This window comes from Geotrypetes seraphini, chromosome 2 (genome assembly GCF_902459505.1).
Source record: "Geotrypetes seraphini chromosome 2, aGeoSer1.1, whole genome shotgun sequence".
In the NCBI taxonomy this organism is placed as follows: domain Eukaryota; kingdom Metazoa; phylum Chordata; class Amphibia; order Gymnophiona; family Dermophiidae; genus Geotrypetes; species Geotrypetes seraphini.
In genome coordinates, this window is record NC_047085.1 from 314,231,192 (window position 1) to 314,253,454 (window position 22,263).

The 22,263-nt window shown below is 41.9% G+C and overlaps 1 protein-coding gene across 5 annotated transcripts in view; it reads right to left on the minus strand.

The window, feature by feature from the left end:
* COL6A6 (collagen type VI alpha 6 chain) overlaps window positions 1-22,263 on the minus strand; it is a 274,284-nt gene that overhangs the window by 110,705 nt on the left and 141,316 nt on the right. For all 5 annotated transcript variants that reach the window (XM_033930035.1, XM_033930033.1, XM_033930034.1 and 2 more), the window contains 4 exons: window positions 20,730-20,808; window positions 16,397-16,542; window positions 16,194-16,286; window positions 7,148-7,201 (listed from right to left, as the gene is read on the minus strand). In XM_033930035.1, the coding sequence (XP_033785926.1) occupies window positions 7,148-7,201; window positions 16,194-16,286; window positions 16,397-16,542; window positions 20,730-20,808 (372 nt within the window). The remainder of the gene's footprint in view (window positions 1-7,147; window positions 7,202-16,193; window positions 16,287-16,396; window positions 16,543-20,729; window positions 20,809-22,263) is intronic.

A 22,263-nucleotide genomic window follows, 5' to 3' on the forward strand; every position in this document is an offset into this window, starting at 1 on the left:
AGTTGTTGCCACATGGGGCCCGTTTACTGAAATGTAGTAAATTTTTGCAGCTACTATGCATTAATGGCCTCTTTTACAAAGCCGCGCTAGCGGAAGCACTGCGCTCACGGTCCCGAAGCCCATAGAGATTTAAAGGGCTTTGGGGCTGTTGTTGTGCGGCTTTGTAAAAGAGGCCATAAATGCAAGATTAACACACGGCAAATGCAAAGCTTGTGCGCCTGGTGCCTTAATTAATTGGCCTAAACAGCACCGATAATTGGTAATTAACACCTCATAATTGACACTAATTAGTGTTAATTAAAAGTTACATGCACAGCTTGGAATGCGTGTATGAATATGCCAGCTCATGAATATGCCAGTTCTAGTGCACGAATCTGAAAAGGGAGCATGAGTGGATCGTGGACGTTCCTAAAAGTTATACGCATTATTATAGAATACACTCGATCTGCACACAACTTAGGTGCAAGCATTTAGGTCTGCTTTTAGTGAACTCCCGAACCTCCCATGGGAGGGGCCTTAGGCGCCTGCGCCAATCAGAGGCCCCTCCCAGCGCATCCCAGGTTGCACCAGGAAGAGAAAGGCCTGCCATTTTGAAGAGGCAGGCCTGCCAGAAGGAGGGAGTGGGTATCCCTCTGCCGATCTTCAATTTAAAGGTACATGAGAGGGGTTCGGGGGTTCACAGTTGGGCCCCAGCAACAGGAGGGAGTAGGCATTACTCCTGCCGATCTTCAATTTAAAGGTGGGGGGTTGGGGGGATTTGGGTAATTGAGGCAGGAGGAAATCTTGGAACAACCTTCCACTGTACCTAAGACAGGAAAAAAACCTAGCAAAATTTAAGTCTGAACTTAAAAGTTTTCTATTTATAGATGCCTTTAATGACTAATTTTTTTTTCGCATTCTTAATTTAATAGGTCAATTGTCTTCGTCTCCCTTCCTATTGTTTTTCCCCTGAATTAAAGATTTTAATATTGAATTAATGATTTTAATACTGAATGTAACCATTAAATAATTTTCCTTTTGTCTCAATATAATTTGTAGATATACCCTTTAAATGTAATGTAATATGTGTATTTAAGATAATCGTTTGTTTAATTTAATAATTGTAAGTATGTTACCAAAATTTTTTATTTATCTGTACATCGCCTTGAATTTTGAATAGGCGATAAATCAAAAATACTTAATAAACTTGAATAAACTTGAAATGGGCTTCCCTATTGTTGATTTTTTTTTTTTTTTTAAGTTCAGGGTGTGTGGAATGGAGGACTGTCATCAGGGGGCGTGTCCCAACATGACATTTTTTTTAAATGGGCACAGATGTTGTGCATGTGTAACACATGCACAAAATCTCTGGCCATTAAAATAAAATACTCTTGTTGCCCTGAACAGCTGAGCAGCAGGAGGCTGCATCAGGGCTCCCCCTGCCAGCTCTGCACATGTGTCAGTCGCTTTCTCCAATGACTGATCAGATGGAATTATTGCATGCGAAATTGTTTCAACATTGATCGCCATTTTCAAATCGGACCAACAGGATTTCAACGGTGATTTTAGAGCATCCAGCCCTGAGAGGGTAGAAATTTTGCTCTGCTAGAGCCCTTATACTAAGCTTTACTACCCTAGACACAGAATGGGAAAATGAGTCTTCAGTTAAATAGGCCCCATTCTCAATTAAATCTTGCTAATCCTTCCTGATTTTTAATCCAAGACTTTTAGGGTCAGATTCTATAAACGGCAACTACATAGACGCTGCTAAGCATTCTAATTGCAGCCGCCTAGAGAAGCCTAAGTTCGGGATCTGCGCCTAACTTTTTTTTTTTTTTTTTTTAATTGGCTTAATCAGCATGGTAATTGATTGTGCCAGTTTTTAGCCAATCAAAAATAAACATTAATTAAACAATTTAAGAGTTTGGCGCTGAACTCTTAGGATGTCTAATGATGCCTAAGAGAAGGCACCCTCCCATGTCTAAAGATGCCTATCTCAAATAATAGGCGTGGTTAGAGGCAGAGGATAAGCATGGTTGACTTAAGTGTCGTTATGCGTCCAATATAGGCGCCGCCAAATTAGGCGAGTGAAAAGCTGGCCCAATGGAGTGGCCCCCATGTCTAGGACTTAGGCGCTGCTAGGCATGATTCTTTAAACGGTGCCTAGTGGTTGACTGACAACTGCGCCAAGCGGCACTTATAATGTAGACGCTGCTAGGTGCTGTTTATAGAATCCGGGCCTTAATGTCTTGACTAGATTATATGCTGTTTGAAGTAGGGACTGTCTCTTACTTGTTTCCTTAAAGTTCTGTATACGATCTGATTGTGCCACATAAATGACTAATTGTGGAAGCAGTAGTGAAAGTAGTAACCAAATCAAAGATGATGGAAAATTATGAATATCAATATTTATAACATATGTATATATATATATATATATATAGGCTTTTTCCCTTTTCCCTCCCATTTTTTGGGGAGATGACCCGGTCTATAAACTGAAGTTTTAGTTTAGTTTAGTTTATATTCAGCATTCATGGAGTGGAGGAGTAGCCTAGTGCTTAGGGCTGCAGTCTCAACACCCTGAGGTTGCAGGTTCATGCCCAGAGCTGCTCCTTGTGACCCTGGGACAGTCACTTAACACTCCATTGACCCTTCTCCCCCAGATTGTGAGCCCACTAGGGACAGAGAAAGTACCGGCATATAATGTGTACAGTGCGGCCTATGTCTAGTAGCTATAGAAATAATTAGTAGTAGTAGTATTCGATGAGGGCATGTGTGTAAGTGATAAAGCGCACAACAGCAAGAGGAACCTGCGCATGGGCGGGGCTTCAAGTTGTACATGTAACTTACAGACTACAGTGTTTTTGCTACTCTTATGTAGTTAGGGTTGCCAGATTTTCCAACCGGAAAATCCGGACCCCCTAGCCCCGATCATCCTGTAATGCCCTAGTCCCACCCACAGTCCCACCCTAGCCCCACCCCTGCTGCCTGCTGCATGCGCGGACTTATTCCCTGCCCAACGCAATTTCAGGAAGCTTTTCAAAACCTGGACAAAGCGCTGGGTTTTGAAAAGCCGTCCGGACCCCCTGACATGTCCTCAAAAGGGGGACATGTCCATGGAAATCCGGACGTCTGGTAATCCTATATGTAGTCAAAGTTATATCAGGTCTACAGCTGGTGTAACTGCGTTTGCCTAAATATAAAGTATGTCAATACCCTATGCTGGGATAGATAGGGAAAATACTACTTGTACACAGGAGTACCTGATTATTATTCGATGTACTATAAACCGCTTTGGGTGAATCTCTTCAATGAAAGCTGTTTAATAAATCCCAATAAATAAATTACATTAGTATTCCACTAAACCCTCTTGGTGCCCAGATGCTGTCACAGAATAGGGGCTTACTCTGCTGCATCGGAGTGCCTAAAAAAATGTTAACTCCCAAGGAGGTGCTTCTACTGCAGAGCAAGCGGTGGGAGGATCTCTTGAGGGATCACTGTGATTCTGGGGGATGGTAAAGCTACCTGAGGTGGCTGGAGATGGAGGAAGCCCAGCCCAAGGGGTTAGGGAGAAAGGAGAAATAAAACCACTGTGCCCTGAAAGAGCAGGGCCTTTGGCTGCCCGGCCCCCGCCAAGATGTGGGAAGAGGGAACCAGGCCTTTGCTGGCAAATTGTAACCTACTGAGGAGCAGAGGAGATCTGAATTAGTCTGAGCGAGGAGCTGTGATAAATGGAAGGAGTGCCAGAAGGGAAAAGGACGGGAAAGGAGTGGTCGCAGAGGAACCTTATTCTCAGTGAGACTTTGCTTAGCAGTACGCGGGATCACTGGCCTGGGATTTGATAGACTTATGATAAAAGTTAACCAGATGTGGCTTTTTACCTTTCTTCATGAATTGTAAATATTACTTCTGTTTCATTAACTGTTTTCCTTTTTTTTGTGCTGAATCAGTAAAGAGTTCTGAAGTTCATTTGCTGTGACTATTTCATCGTTTTCTCTAAGTGTGGGGGACTAAGAGAACTGGATGGGATACTCTCCGGCCTACCAAAGATTTCTCCAGCCCCAGCTTGTGCCTAGCTCATCAGATCTAAATAGTAGGGCTGTATCAAATAATCCTAACTGATTCAATTTGGCCCTAAATACATTATTTGCATTTGACTGAATAGTGATTTAGATTTGAATAAGAATAATCCAGGGCTCTATTGTGCTAAATCCTACTGAAATAAATACTTGATCTCTGATTTCATGTTGCTTCTTTTGTTATTTGTTATGTTAAAGTCCAAATGCCTATTATTCATATTCAGTATTTGTATTCAGCTGAATAATATTTTTCATTATTCGTATTCGGCTGAATAGTAAAATATATTATTCGGTACAGCTGTGCATAGATTTGTGAATCCAAGTCAAGGTACTTACCCCCAAGAGCATAGCTGGCATCCTGAACTGTTTTGAGTGGGACCAGAGTTACAAGAAGTTGCCCTCTTATAACTGAAAGTCTTCTGGGGACAGAAAAATACTTACCCCTGGATTCTACCTATGGTGCCCAAATTTGGGTGCCCTGCTGAGATGTTGTGCAAATTACTACTACTACTATTTATCACTTCTATAGTGCTGAAAGGCATATGCAGCACTGTACATTTGATGGTCCCTTCTCAGAAGAGCTTACAATCTAACTTGGACAGATAGACCAGACACATAGGTTTGGGGAGTTTCTTGTAGAGAGCCCCTCGTTGTCTGCAACTTGTCAGATACATATTCATAATTTCTGTCTTTGATTCCTTCTCTCTCTTTCTTTCTCTTGTAATACAATAAATAAAGCTTTAGATTGTTTGTTTCAAAGTCAACAAGGAGTTAGGAGTTGAAAGCTGACTCTAAGAGGAGGGCTTTCAACTTGGCTTTGAACACTGCCAGGCACGGAGCCCGCCGTAGGGATTCGGGCAGTTTGTTCCAAGCATATGGTGCAGCAAGATAGAAGGGGCGGAGTCTGGAGTTGGCAAAGGAGCAGAATGGCACAGATGGGTGGGACTTACCAGCTGAGTGGAGCTCATAGGGAGAGGGGGGGAATATAAAGGGAGATAAGTGAGGAGAGACATGGAGGGGGGGGGGGGACAGCTAAGTGGATGCATCTGTAGGCCATTAACAGGAGTTTGAATTGTATCCGGAAACGGATGAGAAGCCAGTAAAGTGTAAATGGTTAACAAGCTCTTAACAATCAATAACTGTCACTCATTAAAATCTGTGCATGCTTATTGCACAGGCATGTCAGAGGTATTCAGAAATGTTTTGCACGTAATCATAGAATATTGGGTAAGCATGCCTAACTTGGGCACCAGCATTTACAACAGGTTTCAGCAGGTGCAAGACTGGCAGCCAAAGTTAGGCAAGTGAACTGGCACTATTCTACGAAGGGCATTCAATAATTTATCTACCTCAGTAGGAAAGAAAAGAGTTTTCAAAAAATTTTTCTTTTATTTTTCATTATGATCCCTTGATAGCTCCATACACGACATCCACTTTTCCTGTAATGATTTTAACTTCTTTGAAAAGAATTCTTCTGTCTGACCTTCAAACCAGGATGTCACAGCTTCATTGACGTCTTCTCTACTTGAAAACTGATGTCCATGGAGAGATTTCTTCAAAACTCGGAACAGGAAATAATCTTGGTGAACCAGCTTAGGACTGTAGGGTGATGATTCAGCTGCTGAAACACACATTCTCGGATGGCAGCCTGTGATTGTCATGACATGTGCACCGGTGCATTGTCATGAAGAAGCAGCAAGCCTGCTGTGAGTTTTCCTCATCTTTTCTCCTTGATTGACTCCCGCGAAGTAATTATTGTGTTGGCATAACTCTCCCTGGTTATAGTTGTCTTGTGTGGCATAAACTCCAGAAGCATAAGTCCTTCATCATCCCAGAAGACAGTTGCAATGACTTTGCCTGTAAAGTTTTCTGTCTTGAACTTTTTTGGGGTGGGGGATGACTTGTGCTTCTACTGAACTGACTCCATTTTGGACTCAGGATCTCTCTGATAGATCCAAGTCTCATCTCCAGTCACCAAACAATGAAAAAAATTCACGGAGCATCTCCAAGTTTTCCTGACAGCACTGGAGCCTCGTTGCCTTCTGACATGGCGTCGGCATTCTTGGAACCCATCTTGCACTAACCTTGGACATGCCCAACTTTTCATGAATTACTTTCCAAATTGTACCTGCCAAGATGCCCATTTCTTCAGCTATTCAGGAAACCTTAATTCGTCTGTCTGACAAAATTAAATCCACAACTTTCTTGTACATTTCTACGTAAGTTGCTCCCACAGGATGTCCAGTGCGAAGGTCATCTTCAATGGACTCTCTACCCCACTTAAACTGCTTGCTCCAAAATTTTATTTTGTAGGATTATGGAGCAGACTCACCATAGACTGCAGTCATGCATTCATGGATCTCCTTTGGCTTTTTCCCTTCTTTTGTGAGAAATTTTATCACTGAACGGTGCTCCAAATCTAGCAGTTTCTTACTTGATTTGGACGAGGACTCTCCTGACATCCTGTCTTTTGGAATGCTAGACTCGCCCTGAGCCACAACTGTGCACGAGTAACCTTGAGACATTCCACAACATGTACAAACTTGTTTCAACACGCTTGCTACTTTTGGTCATACACAGGTAGATAAATTATTGAACACCCCTCATATAAAGGGTGTGTGCCCTTTTTAAAATTGCGCTTAGTGCCACTCATTTTTGAGCACTATTTATAGAATCCCCCCTTACTGTACTGAATGCAACTCACCTTGAACCACTACTGAAAATGTGTGAGCTGAAGAGAGTCTAATTTTGCATTCTACAAATGTTTGTTAATCAAAAGCTTTAGCAAGGACATGGGGCTAGATGTAAAAATCATTTTCTTCATTGGCACAGCCTTTGGTGCCTCTGGCCCTACAGATTAACAGCTCTGCCTCTAACAAAAATGTTACAATTCATTTTCAACAGACTTCTGAAAATAATAGACAAAAGGGTTTCAGATGATGGCTGGGAAGTGTATATAATATGTGCTTTTTTTGTTTGGTATGTCTAGTTTGAAGCTGTATATACTTCTTGTACGATGTAATAAATGTTAGCAGTTTATAGCATGTAAGAGATAATAAATAAATGAATTAGTGGAAAGGGTTACTCACAATTCCCCCTTCTTCACCAGGATGCCCAGGAGGTCCTCTGAAACCAACTTTCCCCTGAAAAGTAAAAGCAACAAGGAATAATTAATTCACAGAACAGAACAGACATCAGAGAGAGACCCGAGGTTCACCTAGGATGCCCATTACCCTGCCCTCTTACAGTACCCCAAATTTTTATCTCAGGCTTCACCATTATGTTTTTGTAGCTAGGAATCCTCTGTGCTTGTACTTATTTATTTAAAAATTTATATACCACATACAACTATGCGGTTTCCATATCACATACATAAAAATCTTGTTTTTCTCCAATTATCACATATAACATAGGCTTGTCTAAACAACATCGTTAATCGTCCCTGTTATAATAGGGATAAAGCACAAATTCAATCAATTCAGAAATACAAGCAAGCTTTAAATCATACATTGATGTCAGAAAAATTCTAAAGGGCGATTATCAACTGAAATATACCTTAGCATAGGAAGGCATTGGCAAATAATTGAGTTTTCATCATTTTATTAAAATTCCTTCTCCCCATACAAAACCGCAGGATACCAGGCAAGGCATTCCATAGTTATACGCCATCCACAGATATCATTGATGCTCCGATCCTAGCATGTATAGTCAACATTCTACCCTTCAAACTTAATTTCATCCCATTTACGTCTTGAATTTCACTGTTGTTTCAACTTTACCACCTCCACTGAGAGGCTATTTTATGCATCTATGAAGAAATACTGTCCATGAGATCACTTAGTTACATGCTTTAAGCATCATTATCTTGTGTTTTGTTCTAGAATTTCCTTTCTCTTCACTCAAAAGATCCAGCTTCTCGTGCATGATTTCTACTATATATTCAAGGTATTTGCATGTCTCTATCATATCGCTCCCTCATCATTCTCTTCTACAATGTAATAATCTTTGGTCATCCTGTTACAGGCATTGATCAAATTTATTTGACATGATCTCCTCCTGGTAAAAGAATGCTGCCTCGGATTATATAATCAGTAGATCTAGGAAATTCTACTAGCTTTTCCTTTAGTAATGAATCTATTAATTCACCCACAACTGAAGTCAAAGGAGCTTGTAATTACCATCATCCTGTCTACTCCTAATTCTTTGAATAGAGAGGACATTTGCTTATCTCTAGTGCTTTCTCTGGAGCCTCTTCAAAGAACGATTAAACAAAATTGTTAGTGGAGTTGTCAGAACCTCTCTAAGCTGCTTTAATGTCCGTCCCATTACCTCATCCAACATTAGCTAGTTCCAGATGAATGTTTTCTTCTATAAATGGATCGATGTCTACAGTATTTTTTCTATATTTATGACCAAGAATCTATGGTACTTCTCCATCCACTTTATCTTTGAACAGTAAACACATATTTGTTCATTACAGACCCAATCATTCAGACTGTGGGAGGCAGCCCGGCTACCTCCCGTGGTTGACGGTAAACCCAGAAATTCAGTACCGGGGCCACTGCATTGAATTACTGGGCTAAGTTCAGTCGCTTTTGACATAGCCGGCCCAGCCAATATTCATTGGCTGGCGGGCTAAGTCATAATGGCCAAAGATAGACCTGCTGTTTTGGTGAGCCTATCTGGCTGCTAGATTTAGCTAGTCAGTCAATGAATACTGGCGCTGATGACATAGCCAGTGACTGGCCTAGCCTCTGACCAGGATATTCAGCGAGAGAGAGAGTTGGCTATCTCCTGCTGAATATCGTCAGTTAGCCAACTTAGCACTATTTAGCTGGCCGGGGGCCATTCCCGGCCAGCTACATAGTACTGAATATCAGGGGGTATGTTTGTTTGTTTTTCTGTTACCCTTCACATACTCCTGACATATCTACAAGGAGCTTTTGTTATTTTGATGACTTCCCTTCCCTTTTCTTCTATTTGCCCCTTCACCACATATACCACTTGACCCATATTCAAAGCAAGTTAACTGGCACAAGCCTTCTCTCTGACATCAGAATTGACTTCGGGAGGAAGGCTTGTGGGCTGGCTGCGTGCAGTCGCTGCACGCACCTGGCCCGTCCCTGTTGCTGGGGGGTGGGGAGGATGGAGGGTGTTGGGTGGCAGGGTTGGCTTCGGGGGTGGGGTGGGGAGGCAGGGAGAAATCGGTGGCGGTGACTTCGGTGGCGGTGCCCAGGAAGGGAGCGAGGAAGAAAAAGTTGGACTCATGGAGGGACAGAGAGAGATGTTGGTTGAGGAATGGAATGAGGTCTGGAGAAGAGGAAGCATGCAGGAGGCAAAAAGAAAGAAAGAAATATTGGATGCACAATCAGAAGGAAGTGCAACCAGACATTCATGAAATCACCAGACAACAAAGGTAGAGAAAATGATTTTATTTTCAATTTAGGGCCTCTTCTATCAAACTGCACTAGCAGTTTGTAGCACGGAGAGCCGCACTGAATAGCCCATGCTGCTCCCGATGCTCATAGAGTTCCTATAAGCATCGGAAGCAGTGCGAGCCATTCAATGCGGCTCTCTGTGCTAAAGACTGCTAGCGCAGTTTGATAGAAGAGGCCATTAGTGATCAAAATGTGTCACTTTTGAGAATTTATATCTACTGTATATTTTGTACTATATTTGTCTATTTTTCTATAGTTGTTACTGAGGTGACATTGCATATTTTAAAGTCATCTGCCTTGATCTCTTTGAAAACCCCCAAATATAAATGATAATTAACATTCTCTCTGCTTACAGTATGCTTTGTATATTTTTTTAATTTTGTTTATGTATTAATAATATTATATTGTGTGTATATGAAAAATGGATGGAAGAAATTGCATTACAATTAGTACTATTAGTAAGGGGGTGGAGTCAGGGGTGGAGTTTGGGTGGGTCTAGGGTGGAGCTTGAATGGGGGTACTCAGTTGGTATTTGTTAGGCTTAGGGGGTACTTGGCTTGAAAAGGATTCCTTTATGTCTATCCCATGCATTTTTTAATTCAGTTACCGTTTTCATGAGAGAATTTAAAAGTTGCTGTTTTCAGCCTGCTTCTGCCACTGATGCATGTTATAACCTTGAGCAAGTCAATGCATACGCTAATGCCTCAGGTACAATTTAATTTATAAGCCCTCTTGCCTCCAAAAGAATTACCTGAATAATAACTTATCTAGAGCTCAGATTTAGAAAGGCAGTTAATTAAATTTAATTAGGAAGCAGATGAGGACATTCTCTGCCTGTACCCTCTGCCACAGCTGTGCTGAGTCTTAGCCAACTAGTCCATTTGGAATAGATTACAACATTTTGAAGAAAGTAAGGGCTGATAATATTTCTTTAACTTATTGAGAAGGTTTGGATAGAGAAGTAAGCAAATACTGTCACTGTGCTATACACAACACAGATGAGTTCCAGAAATGTTTGATATTATGAGTACAGAGCTACACAGAGGTTTTCTAAAGGCAGACAGACAACACCCACGTACACCTGGATGGGATTCTAAAGAAACATCTGCCATAATCGAAGCATTCCAGACATTTTTCATTTGAGAACCTGGATGCAGGCTGGATTGTTTAGAAATACATGACAGGGAGAAGTCAGTCTAAAAACATATTAGAACATTTATAAAAATCTGGTCAGTTGGACTCTGTTGCAAAGCATCCAGGCCTGACTCATTGAGATCTTTTCTCATAGAAACAAAATGGAAGAAAAGCCTTAGTGAATTAGACCCCAATGGTATTAAAATGATTGGGGGTAGATGTGAGGTAACTGCTAAAAACTGTGGTTGATGTTGTGAGAGTTCCCATGGTCTTATTACAGCTTTTGAGACAGCCCTCATCAAATTGTTCTGCTCATTTTACCCATAAGGATGGACAGTTGTTTACAACTTCCACCATCTTTAGTCCCCCCCAGTCCTACTTCAATTTTTGGTGGTCCATGGGGGATCATTGGCACAGGATCAACAGCCATTCTGTCTTGCCCATGGCCATAGTTGAATCCAATATGGCGGCCACAAACTTTCACCCTAGTTTCATGTTTTGCAAAAGATCTCAGCTGCCATAATGGATGTGGACAATGCCATGGGCAGGAGAAAATGGACATCACTCCTTCCCCAACAATCCCACGCTGGACCATCAGGAACTAAAGTAGTTCTGGAGGGTCTGCAGAGATTGGAAGGGTGCCCTGTGGGGAAGGGGGTCTAAAAGGGTAGCTGTGAGGAAGGAAGGCCAGAATGAATGCTTGGATCACAGGGGTGGGGAAGGGAGCCAGAAAATTTTTGTTTTGAACCATGTACAATATAAAAAGGGGGGGGGGGGGAATCTCCAAACACAATGGAAATTCCTCCAAATGACACAGGAAACATCATGAAATGAAAATTTTCTGGCTTCCCATCCTTGGTCACATATAGGAAGACTGAAGGATACAGAGCTCTCTGTCAAAGCCCAGAAATATGTAACGCTGACCAAACTTTCTCCTTTCTTGCCACTTTCTCACAGAATTTCTTACCCATCCGTTCTACATCAACCCTCTTTATGCATAAACGATTTTTATTAAGTACAATAATACAAACCACAACAATGTACAAACTGAGCAACAAAACAAAATCCCACAGCAAACCCTTCCCCAACACCCCCCCCCCCCCTTGCGTTCCAACCCTAGCTTCCCACAGGAGCCAAAAGCAAGACATAGAGTACCTTCCCTAGGAACTGAGACTCTTATATTCCCAAGGGCAAGAGAAAAACAGGATGGAAGCTTAAGAAGACAGAAGAAAGAAGAGAAACCATCCCCCCCCCCCCAAAACCCCTGTTGTACCACAGTCCTGCACATCCGATGCCCCCCCTTCCAGCCCCCTCCACCTGCCAAAAGTTAGGCCAAGGAATTCAGAATTTCACTATGCGCCCAAGAAAGCAAGGATTGCATATATAGGTCCCATATCTGGGAAAAAAAAGTGTCTTACGCTTAGAGTATGAGTAGCCACCCTACGCTCCAACAACAACAGGGCATGAAGACGATTCCTCCAAGTCCAAAAAGAGGGAGCATTATCATTCACTAACAGAATTACACTCTTTTACATCAGCCCTCTTAACCGTGTTTGCAATGTTTGCAGTTACTAGCTTGGCAGAAGCTGGAAATTTGGTTGTCTGGAAATTTGGTTGTCTGAACACTAGATATGACAACTGCAAATCATTAACCCAAAAAGGCTGTCCTAAATTAAACTGTATAGCGGGAGATACTATGCCATGAAAGACTAATATATAATTTGTTGTTTTATTAGTCTATGATTTATCTAAGGGCCTCTTCTATTAAACTGTGCTAGCAGTTTCTAGCGTGGGGAGCCTATGAACATCGGGGAGCAGCGCGGTTTAATAACAGAGGGGGTAATTGTTTATTGTTTTATGATATTTTAACTATGTTGTTTTTCTATGTATCACAAGGAGTGGAGGAAGTCCCGTCCCCTTTACCAGTGACTGTTCACTCCTTTTTTTGTAGGCCAACTCTCCATCTTTTAGAAATGCTGATGGTCTCCCTGGCAGTTTATTATTCTATGACTTATCTACATTTTTATTCTTTTGGCTGCTTATTGTTTTATGTCGGGTTTTACTAAACCGAAGAAGAGCTTCTTACCGCGGGCCGGCGAGGTAAATGCTCTGACACTCATAGGAATTGAATGAGCGTTGGAGCATTTGCCTCGCTGTCCCGTTGTAAGAAACTCTTCCGTGGTTTAGTAAAAGGAGCCCTTAGTTATTTATTGTGAAACTTTTTAAGCTACTTTTAATTATATTTTATGTAATCTTTGTTGTTTTATTGTCAGCTTTTAAATTCTCAACATTTTAGTTATTTATTACTTTCCCCCCCCTTTTACTAAACCGCAATAACGGTTTTTAGTGCAGGGAGCTGTGCTGAATGCTGCATGCTGCCCCCGACGCTCATAGAGTTCCTTTGAGCGTCGGGAGCGGCACGCAGCATTCAGTGAGGCTCCCTGTGCTAAAAACCGCTATCGTGTTTTAGTAAAAGGGAGGAGGGGTTACTTTTTAAATATGAGCAGTTTTTAAGTATTTTTGTGAAAAGGCGTGAAATAATAATAATAATAACAGTTTATATACCGCAATACCGTTAAGTTCTATGCGGTTTACAGAAGATTAGTGGAGTACAAGTTGAGTTGACATACAAGTTGAATTAACTTAAGGGATGTGGGAACAATGGGGAGAAAGGGCAAGAGAGGGGAAGGAGGGAAGTGGGTCAGCTGTCTAGGTATTTCAGGAATAGGTGAGTTTTGAGGCGTTTCCTGAATACCTCATAAGTGGTGGGCAATAGGAGTTGTTCTAGGTCTTTACCCCATAGAGCAGCCTGATGTGAGAGAAGATGCTCATGGTGTTTTTTTAGTTTGCATCCTCTAACCGGGGGAGAAACGAAGTGCGAGTGGGAGCTTTTTTTTTTTTTAAAAGAGGGCTATCATTTTAGAATTGTGTTTTTAAACAATCAGAAGCAGATTCAAATGATTTTTATGTAATGACATCATCATCGTATTTTCAGTGGGAAAATGCCATTTTAAAAGGGACCATGGGCTCCTTTTACAAAGGTGCGCTAGCGTTTTTAACTACCGCCTGCTCAAGAGGAGGCGGTAGCGGCTAGTGCGTGCGGCAATTTAGCGCACGCTATTCCGCACGTTAAGGCCCTAACATACCTTTGTTAAAGGAGGCCCATGTCTTTTTGTCTTTTGTGTCTACATGTTATTTCATGCATGGGAAGCTGATTTAAAGGTAAAACTTCTGGGCTTTTATTCTCTTATTTATTGTTGGTTTTGTTTTCATGTATTTTTAAGCTTAAAATACATCATTTTAGAATAACTTGATTGATTCATGCTTGTTAACACTGTGCACATTTAAGCTTAGTTTTACTTTTAAAGTTACTCTTTTTGGAGTTTCTACTTTTGCTTTGTTTTCATGTGTTTTAAAAAAATGTTAAGACATAGCATTTTTCAATGATTGTTGTTTCATTTTGCTAGTGCCTTGTACTTTTAAGTATGATTCATAGAGGCCCTTTTACTAAAAAGCAGTAAAATCTGGGCATAGCACATTCTAACGTGTAACTTTCTCACAAACTGGCCTTTTTTTTAAAGCATTTTGCTTTTTCCCCCCCCCCCTTATTCAACCCTCCTTCCCCCCCCTCCCCGAGCTAGTATTTTTTTCCCTGTGGTTTCCCATCCACACTTTCAACACCCCTTCTTAGTTCAGTATGGCTCCCTCTTGGGTCAACAGCATCTCTCCCTTCTCTTCCATCCCAGCATATTTCCCTATTTCTTCCCCTTAGTCTCTCTCTTCCTCCCACCTGCAAGCTTGTCCAGCATATATCCCTCTTTCTTTCCCCTTTCCATTCAGCCCCTCTTCCTGTTTCTCTGTCTACCCTCTCTCCTCTTCTTTCTTTTGTCTAGTGAAAACAGCACTTGTCTCTTTCTCAACCAAGGCTGCAGGTCCATAGTTTCTCCCCTTTCTTGCCTCCAATCTCCCTACCATGTGGCTTACTGGTTCTCTGTCTACCTTCACTGCCACAAGTAGACTGAAAGGAGCTGCTCAGGCCTCAGTTCTTTCCTACCATGTGTCCTGCCCACGTGGAACAAGAAATTGCATCAGAGAAGGTGGGATGAGTCATAGGAAACAACTAAGGCTCCGAGCAAACTCCTTTCAATTATGGTGTGCCTCTCTACCAGCAGTGGTCAAGGTACATACAGCACCAGTGAGCCGCAGAGAGCAGCAGAGAGGGAGATCTGCAGGTAGCTGGAGCAGAGTCAGGGCGGTCCTCTTGCAATTGCCACTGGGGAGACTTGGCCACCCCATGCCTCTTATACAGGGCACCTATGTTTGATTTGTCTATATTTTTGCTTTTTAGGTGAACATATATATGTATTATATGGCATATTTTCCCCTGAGGTTGACTGGATTTAAGAAAGGCTCAAAAAGCTGAATGAAAAGGATCTCAGAAATCCACTCCAAAGATCATTTCAATCGCAAAGGTTTTTTCGTGGATAGGGGTTTCTTTCATTGATCCCCAAAAAACCTTCAGAATAACTATATAGCAAATTGCTGTCTTCTTCAAATTTTTCATGGGCATTTAAAGCATTTAAAAGTAAACTGTTTGAAATTGCAGCAAGACAGGACCAGATTGTCCCCTGATAATTTCTGTGGCGAAACAGTGTTTCACATTAGAACAAAGTAAGATAAGTGCCGTCACATGCCCCTTTGCTATATCTTTTTGAAGGTCCCTCACGGCACTCAATAAGGAAGTAGTGTATTCCTTTTAGACGGTCAGTGTGAGAGAATTTGCTAGATCGGTGGCTGCCATTGACAGATGCTCATCTATGCTAGCTTTGTAGCAGTTTTGTACACTGAATTTCTTCACTGAGGTGGGTTTTTTTTTTTTTTTTTTACATTGGAAGACAACCATAATAAGCAATGTGATTTCTAATGATCCTTCAATCATTATTAATCAGTCTCCTGACGCAGGTCGTTGGGCCGAAACACATAAGTGTCAAGTCTCATTTGATGCAATAAACTGAGCACCTTAGGTTGCCTTCACAGTTGTTTCTGATACTCTGCTCTCAGAGGGTAGTGGCTCTTGCTTCGTTGTGTACATTTTCCCCGGATACAGGCGGTTGCATGCCAAAGCATGTTGGGCCGATGAACAATTCTTGAAAGAAGTTTGGGCACACATGTTTGGAAACTTCCTGTTTATACCCAGCTGGTTTCCCTTTTGCTTGATTAGTATATTCAAATGCTAGAGCTGACGTTTAAAAAAAACCATGGACTACGGTATTTGACCCACTTCCGTAATATAAACCACTGAATCGTTTCCAGCTTTGTCCCCTAAAAAAATAGCAAGGAGATATTTTTATGTACAACACATTTATGTCTTTTTGCTAATGGGCCCAAAAATATCTAGCTTGAAAGATGGAAAGTTTTATGCAGTGTTTATGTTCAATTAATTGTTTTGCACTGTCAAAGTTTGAAAATCAATAAAGATTTATAAAAAAAAAAAAAAAAAGAAAGATGGAAAGTGACTTTCATTGCATTCAAGAAGGAATACATGTTTTTGGAAAAAGTTTACCTGTGGTCCACGAACACCTTGAGATCCTCGACTGCCTTCCTGGCCGAGGCATTTGCAAACCACATTACAGCATTCTCGTTCTACAATAGTGTCCTGAAAAATATTGTTTGAGAATCAGAAACTAACATTGCAACAGGTACAGGTAGATCTATCAAGTAAGCACTTTAGAAACCAACAAAATATTTCATTAGAAAGGCACTTACAAGGTCTCGGAGTAAAATGCTCGGGAGGTCTTGCATTTTAATGCTGAGAGGCTGCATATAACCAAATCCCCTGCCAAATTCAATCTCCTGAAGTTCTCTGAATTTGTGAACACCTTCCAAGCCGACCAGCAAAAGCGCATGAAGTCCTTGGAAAGTAAATTAGAATTGTCAAAAGTCATGTTCACTTGAAGACAGCATCCATCAAACTCAAAAACTGCAAGCAGTGGTCTTCAGCAATTGGAGCGATGTTGACCTTTTTAAGTCCTCAGTCAACTGACTGTATAAAACAGTGTATTTTTTTTTTTGCTTTTCGGAGCATATACACTTGTAATGTTTTGCTATTTCTTTTTTTTTTTATATTATAAATTATATTTAATATTATAAATTTATTTTAATATTATAAAATCAATAAAGCTTTGAACTTAAAAAAAAACAGTGTTTAAAGAGGGTTATTTTACAACAAGGCACTTATTTGGGAAGGGCAAGAAAGTTTTTTTTTTAAAGACACATATACACTTCTCCCTCCGTATTCGCGGTTTCAGCATTCGCGGTTTCGATTATTCACGGTTTTTAGCTTGCTGGCTCCTCCCTCCAAATTACATCAGCTTGCTGATTCCAAGCGTTTACAGAGAAAATTGCTGATTCCCGGCACTTGCTTCACCGTGTTTTGCCTCTCCTTCAGAAACAGACCAGGTCTCCCACCGTGTTATTCGTGGTTTCACTATATTCACGATGGTTTTTAATAGAAAACAGCGAATAACATGAAAAAGTTATTCATGGTTTTTCTGTATTTGCGGTTCTGTTAATCCCCTATCACAGTGAATACGGAGAGAGAAGTGTATGTCTCTGTGTCTTGATAAAATATTAAGGGTTAATTGACAGAAATCACAGCTTGAGTGAATCTGCAGACATTTATGCCTAGTCAGGATTTGTGTAATAACATAAATACATTAGCTTTACCATTGGGACAGACCGAAGACCATCAAGCCCAGTATCCTGTTTCCAACAGTGGCCAATCTAAGTCACAAGTACCGTATATACTTAAATTTAAACCGATCTGAATGTAAACTGAGGTAACCTTTTTCCCAAAAAACGAGGAAAAAAGGTTGACTTGAATATAAACCAGGATAGAAATCTGGGTACATGAGGATCGTTTGTCAGGGATCATGCCATAAGTAATCACTCATTTTTCAGCTGGGGCTGTATCAAGTCTAAAAAAGCTGAAGGAGAAATGACAAATATTTTCCAACTTGGGGCCTTGACATCAACCAAAGTTTCTGGACTTCTATCCCCACCAGAACACCTGGCCTCAGCTACACTTGCAGAAAACAAAAACAACCCCCCCCACACACTTTTTCAAATACAAACCGACAAACTAAAAGTACTACTGTACACAAACGACACTAATATGCCAGACTCTGCACACAGTACACCACAAGAGAAATAGAAAGAAATGCATTTCTTCCCAAACAGTCCAAAATATAAAAACAACTGATATAAATTTTCCAAAATTGACATATTTCAATCACTAAATTGAAAATAACATTTTTCCTACCTTTGTTATCCAGCGATTTTATTTTTCTGGTCATCTTGTTCCATCTGTGTGTGTTCCAAGACCTCCTTATGCATTTGCTGTTTCTTTCCTCACTTACGTTTTGCACTACATCCTTCTTTGACAGTGATTTTCATATTAAGTTTTCTTCCATTTTTTTGCCTCCATCTCAAATCTATCATTCCAACTCTTCCCTATCCCTCCGTCCATGTGCACCATCTCTTTCCTCCTATTCCACTTCCTTTTCCTTCTATTCATATGCCCCATCTCTTCCCATTCCCTCCATCCATGTGCCACCATCTCCTTCCTCTCCCCTCCATCCATGTGCCCCCATTCCTCTTCTCTCTGCCCCTCCCAATCAGCGTCTCTCACTTCTTCCTCCCTCCCCACCCCCTCCAGTTCCACCAAATATTCTTCCATCTGGTTCTGAAGCTCTCCTCACCATGAAAGCTACAAAGAGGTCGCCAGCATGGGAACAATTCTCTTAAACTGCATGTGGCCTCCTATGCATTGTTCCTTTGCTGCAGTCCACCCAAGCGGAAACAGGAAGTTGCTTCAGGGGGTGGGTGGACTGAGGTAAAAGAAAAGTATAGAGAAGGCTAATGGCAGTGCTGGAGAATCAAAAAACAGTGGCTTAGGCACTCCTATCCTCCACTAACCTGCCCCAGACCAACATCACACTTACAGGCCTGATGCTCTGGAAACCGTTGCTGACACTCTGTGCTGGTGAAGGGTCTTGAACGTCTGTGCATGCTCAAGGCTTGCTGGACTCCCTTCAAGAATCCTGGAGAGGGTGGGAGCCAGCAGGCCTTGAGCATGCGGAGATGCTCAAGGCCCCTCAGCCCAGCCCAGAACACTGGCATTGGCTTCCAGAGCATTGGGACTGTAAGTGTGATATTGGTCTGGGGCAGGTTAGTGGAGGATAGGAGTGCCGGTCATCAGAGGGGGGGGAAGGGACAGGGGGAGGAAGAGATAGCAATGCCAGTCATCAGGGAGGGGGGGAAGATAGCAATGTTAGTCATCAGGTGGGGGGGCTAGAAGTGCTGGTCACTGGAGGGGGGAGATAGCAGTGCCGATCATCAGAGGGGAGTGGAGGATAACAGTGCTGGTCATCGGGGGAGGGTGGATGATAGTAATGCTGGACATTGAGAGTGGTAGGTGGAAGATAACAGCATTGGTCATCGGGGAGGGAGGGGAGGAAAAAAGCACCATCATTGGAAGATGGCTCGAATATAAACTGAGATCCCCATTTTTGGGCCATTTGTTTGGCCCCAAAACCTTTGATTTTAAGATTTTTGAACTTTGTACTAGTCTTATTTGCTGCCTGTTTCTGTTTTTGAATATCTCTCTTATCAGTACACCTGCCTGTCCTAGAATCAAACTTGAACTGGACTATTTTCTTTGAGGGAGAGGAGAAGAGAAAGTGATCCCTTAAGGCCTACGGCAGGTCTGAACCCAGACCATGATTCCAGACACTACAGAACCACCTAATCTAACTTAATCCACAATTTATTAATCGCACAACACCAAAAAGGTTCAGGGTGATTTACATTCAAAGAGGCCGTAAAATTTACGGGAAAATACAAAAACAATCAATAATTAAAATTTCATCATAACATAAATATTACAAAAAGTCATATAAAAAGTTTTCAAATTTTTACAAAACCTTAAATAATTGATATCTGTCCTAATGTAAACAGGTAGATTATTCCAAATTATAATGGCAACGTAAGCAAAAGAGGAGTTGAGCGGTCATTTATACCGTACTCCTCTAATCTAGCTGTAGCTTCTGAAGGTGACATAGGGGCTCATTTTCATAGCACAAATGGTTTCCATGGTACTTTGTGTGTCTAAGGGCTTAGATTCACTAAGCAAACCGATCGTGTACCGATCGGTTTGCGACCCGATTTCCCTCCGACCTGATTCACTAACCTGTGTCCCGATCATCCTCCGATCCGCACATGGAAATGATGGGGAATGGCATTCAAATGATGGCAGGCAGCAATTCACTAATAAAAAACCTGAAACACCGACGAACCAGTCGCTCAGGTCCTTTCCAACTGCCCTGCCTTCTGCCGCCCTGCTCTCTGCCTTGTTTTTCTGCTCCCTGCCCCGAATTCCTGCACCCCCGATCTCCTGCCAGCCCGACTCTCCCACTCTCCCAACTTTTCCCGCAGTGCAAGCCCATGGTTTTAACCTGCGGGCTTAAAGCGGGTTAAAACTACCGGCTTGGGAAGAAGAAAAAAAGAAGAAATTTCCTGCTCTGCCGAGCACAGAGGGCCAGCGCATGTGCAGACCATCTACAGATGGTCTGCGCATGCTCAAGGATTGCTGTTCAGTGTTCCGATTCAGTCTGTTGGGGGCATGAATCTGATTGCCCTCATTTGCATGAGGGTGATTCGTGAATCAGCCCCCGGACATGGATTGGATCCCTCACAGATCGGATCCGATCCGTGCCCTTAGTGAATCTAGCCCTAAGTGTTTTGAAAATGAGTTCCTTTGTCTTTAACTTCTACTTTAGGTGTGTCCCCAATTAGAAAAAAGAGGGGGTTACCCGGGTAAATGGCTTTGCAAATTGTGATATACAGTGCTGTCTTTAATGTTACCCTTCAACCCTCTGCATTGCAAAAGTGATACCTCATAGGCATTCACCATCCTGACTACTGCATGCAACCTCAGAGGCTTCAATGGTTGCATACAGAATCAGAATTACCCAATTATAACCCCTGAAAGTTACTAACATCCCACTCATTTGAGGCACAGAAGGTAATAAGCTAATACCTTGCATACGGAGAGATTCTGAGCTCTTTTTTAACCTTTCTGTAGACTCATCCAGTCCATCAGTGAATATCAACATGATCTGTAAGAATATTACAAAATTAACACTTCAGTCTTACAAGAAAATTCTGTGTTCAAATTTCTAGGTAGTTTATAGTTTAGCTAAATAAAAACAAACCCTTGCCCCAAGTTACCCTGATTTAAGGCTGAACAATCACTGACTATTACAGGCTAAAGCTAAACATTACCTTTACATGGGAAATGATCCAAATGCCTACAAAGGGCTCTAATTTAACAGGAAATAGAAGCACTGATTACTTTCACTTCCTGCATATTCATCTCCATGGAGCTTAAAGACTTTGTCCCTGGTCTTTGAAGCATCCCCATTTGTAAATAGCAGCATTTACACATGTATATGGAAATGCCATTTTAGAAAGAGGGTTGTTTACATGTTTATTTCACCAAGAGTCATGGTAGAGTTGGGGAGATGGAGTGATTTGGGGGCGCCTATCATATTAACATGGATTCCCCATCTTACAAGGGGAACCCCTATTGATCATAATAAATCTAGACACTGTCATTTACACACGACCCCAGGCACAAATAAAGACCTGCTGCAAAAGCAGGTGTCAGTGGTGAGGTGCAGCCACCCGGGATCACCTCCTCCTCCAGTATTGCCCTTTCCTTGCAATCCCCCCTGTTTAGGAGCGACTTCCCACTCACTCCTGTTTTAGTGATAATCTTAATAAATAATGACAGAGTCTCTTGTAAAACTCGATTAGAATTTTCCACATCTCAACTTGGATGCCTAAATTCCTCTCTCCATGTTCTGTGTGACAAACCCGTAGCCAGCTTTGTCCCTGTAGTGGATAAAAGCAGAGCACGGTCCCTGGTCAGGAGAGCTGATCAGGTTAAAAGTAAAGATATTGAATTGGTTGACTACCCCTCAGATAGTGAAGTAGAGCAGGAAGGGTTTAAACCTAAGAATATACAGCAGAGAATGCCATATCAGAATAAGTTCATCAGAAAGCCTGATAGGACTTTTACTGAGAAATGGAGACCTAGTCCTGCAAGGTATGCACATTAACAGCCTAGGAAAACCAGAGTTATTTCCCTAGGGATTTCCTGCCCAACCCCCCTGCTCCTAGGAGAGAGGGGTGGGGCTATGGCACATGTAAAAGCAGAGCCCTGAATCACAGAGGAGAGCAGGAATGGAGGGGAAGCTGAAGAACCAAAGCAAAGGCATGACCAGCAGCAGTGCAAACAGGCAGATGAGGAGAGAAGTCTCCCTCCTTAACCCCACAGTAGTGAGGACGTGAAAATAGCAGAGGACTTCCCAAGCTTGAGCCCAGCTGCTGGAAAAGAGTAGGCAATGGACACTGATGAAGTGTGTCCAGAAGCTGACTATAACCCAGAGGAAATGGAGGTCAGTCCATAAGCTGAAGGGAAGCTGAGTATCTGTCTCACTAAGCTGCGTTTGAGTGCTGGCTCTCTGCAACCAGAGCCCAGGTGTCACTGATTAGGGAGAGAAGGAAAA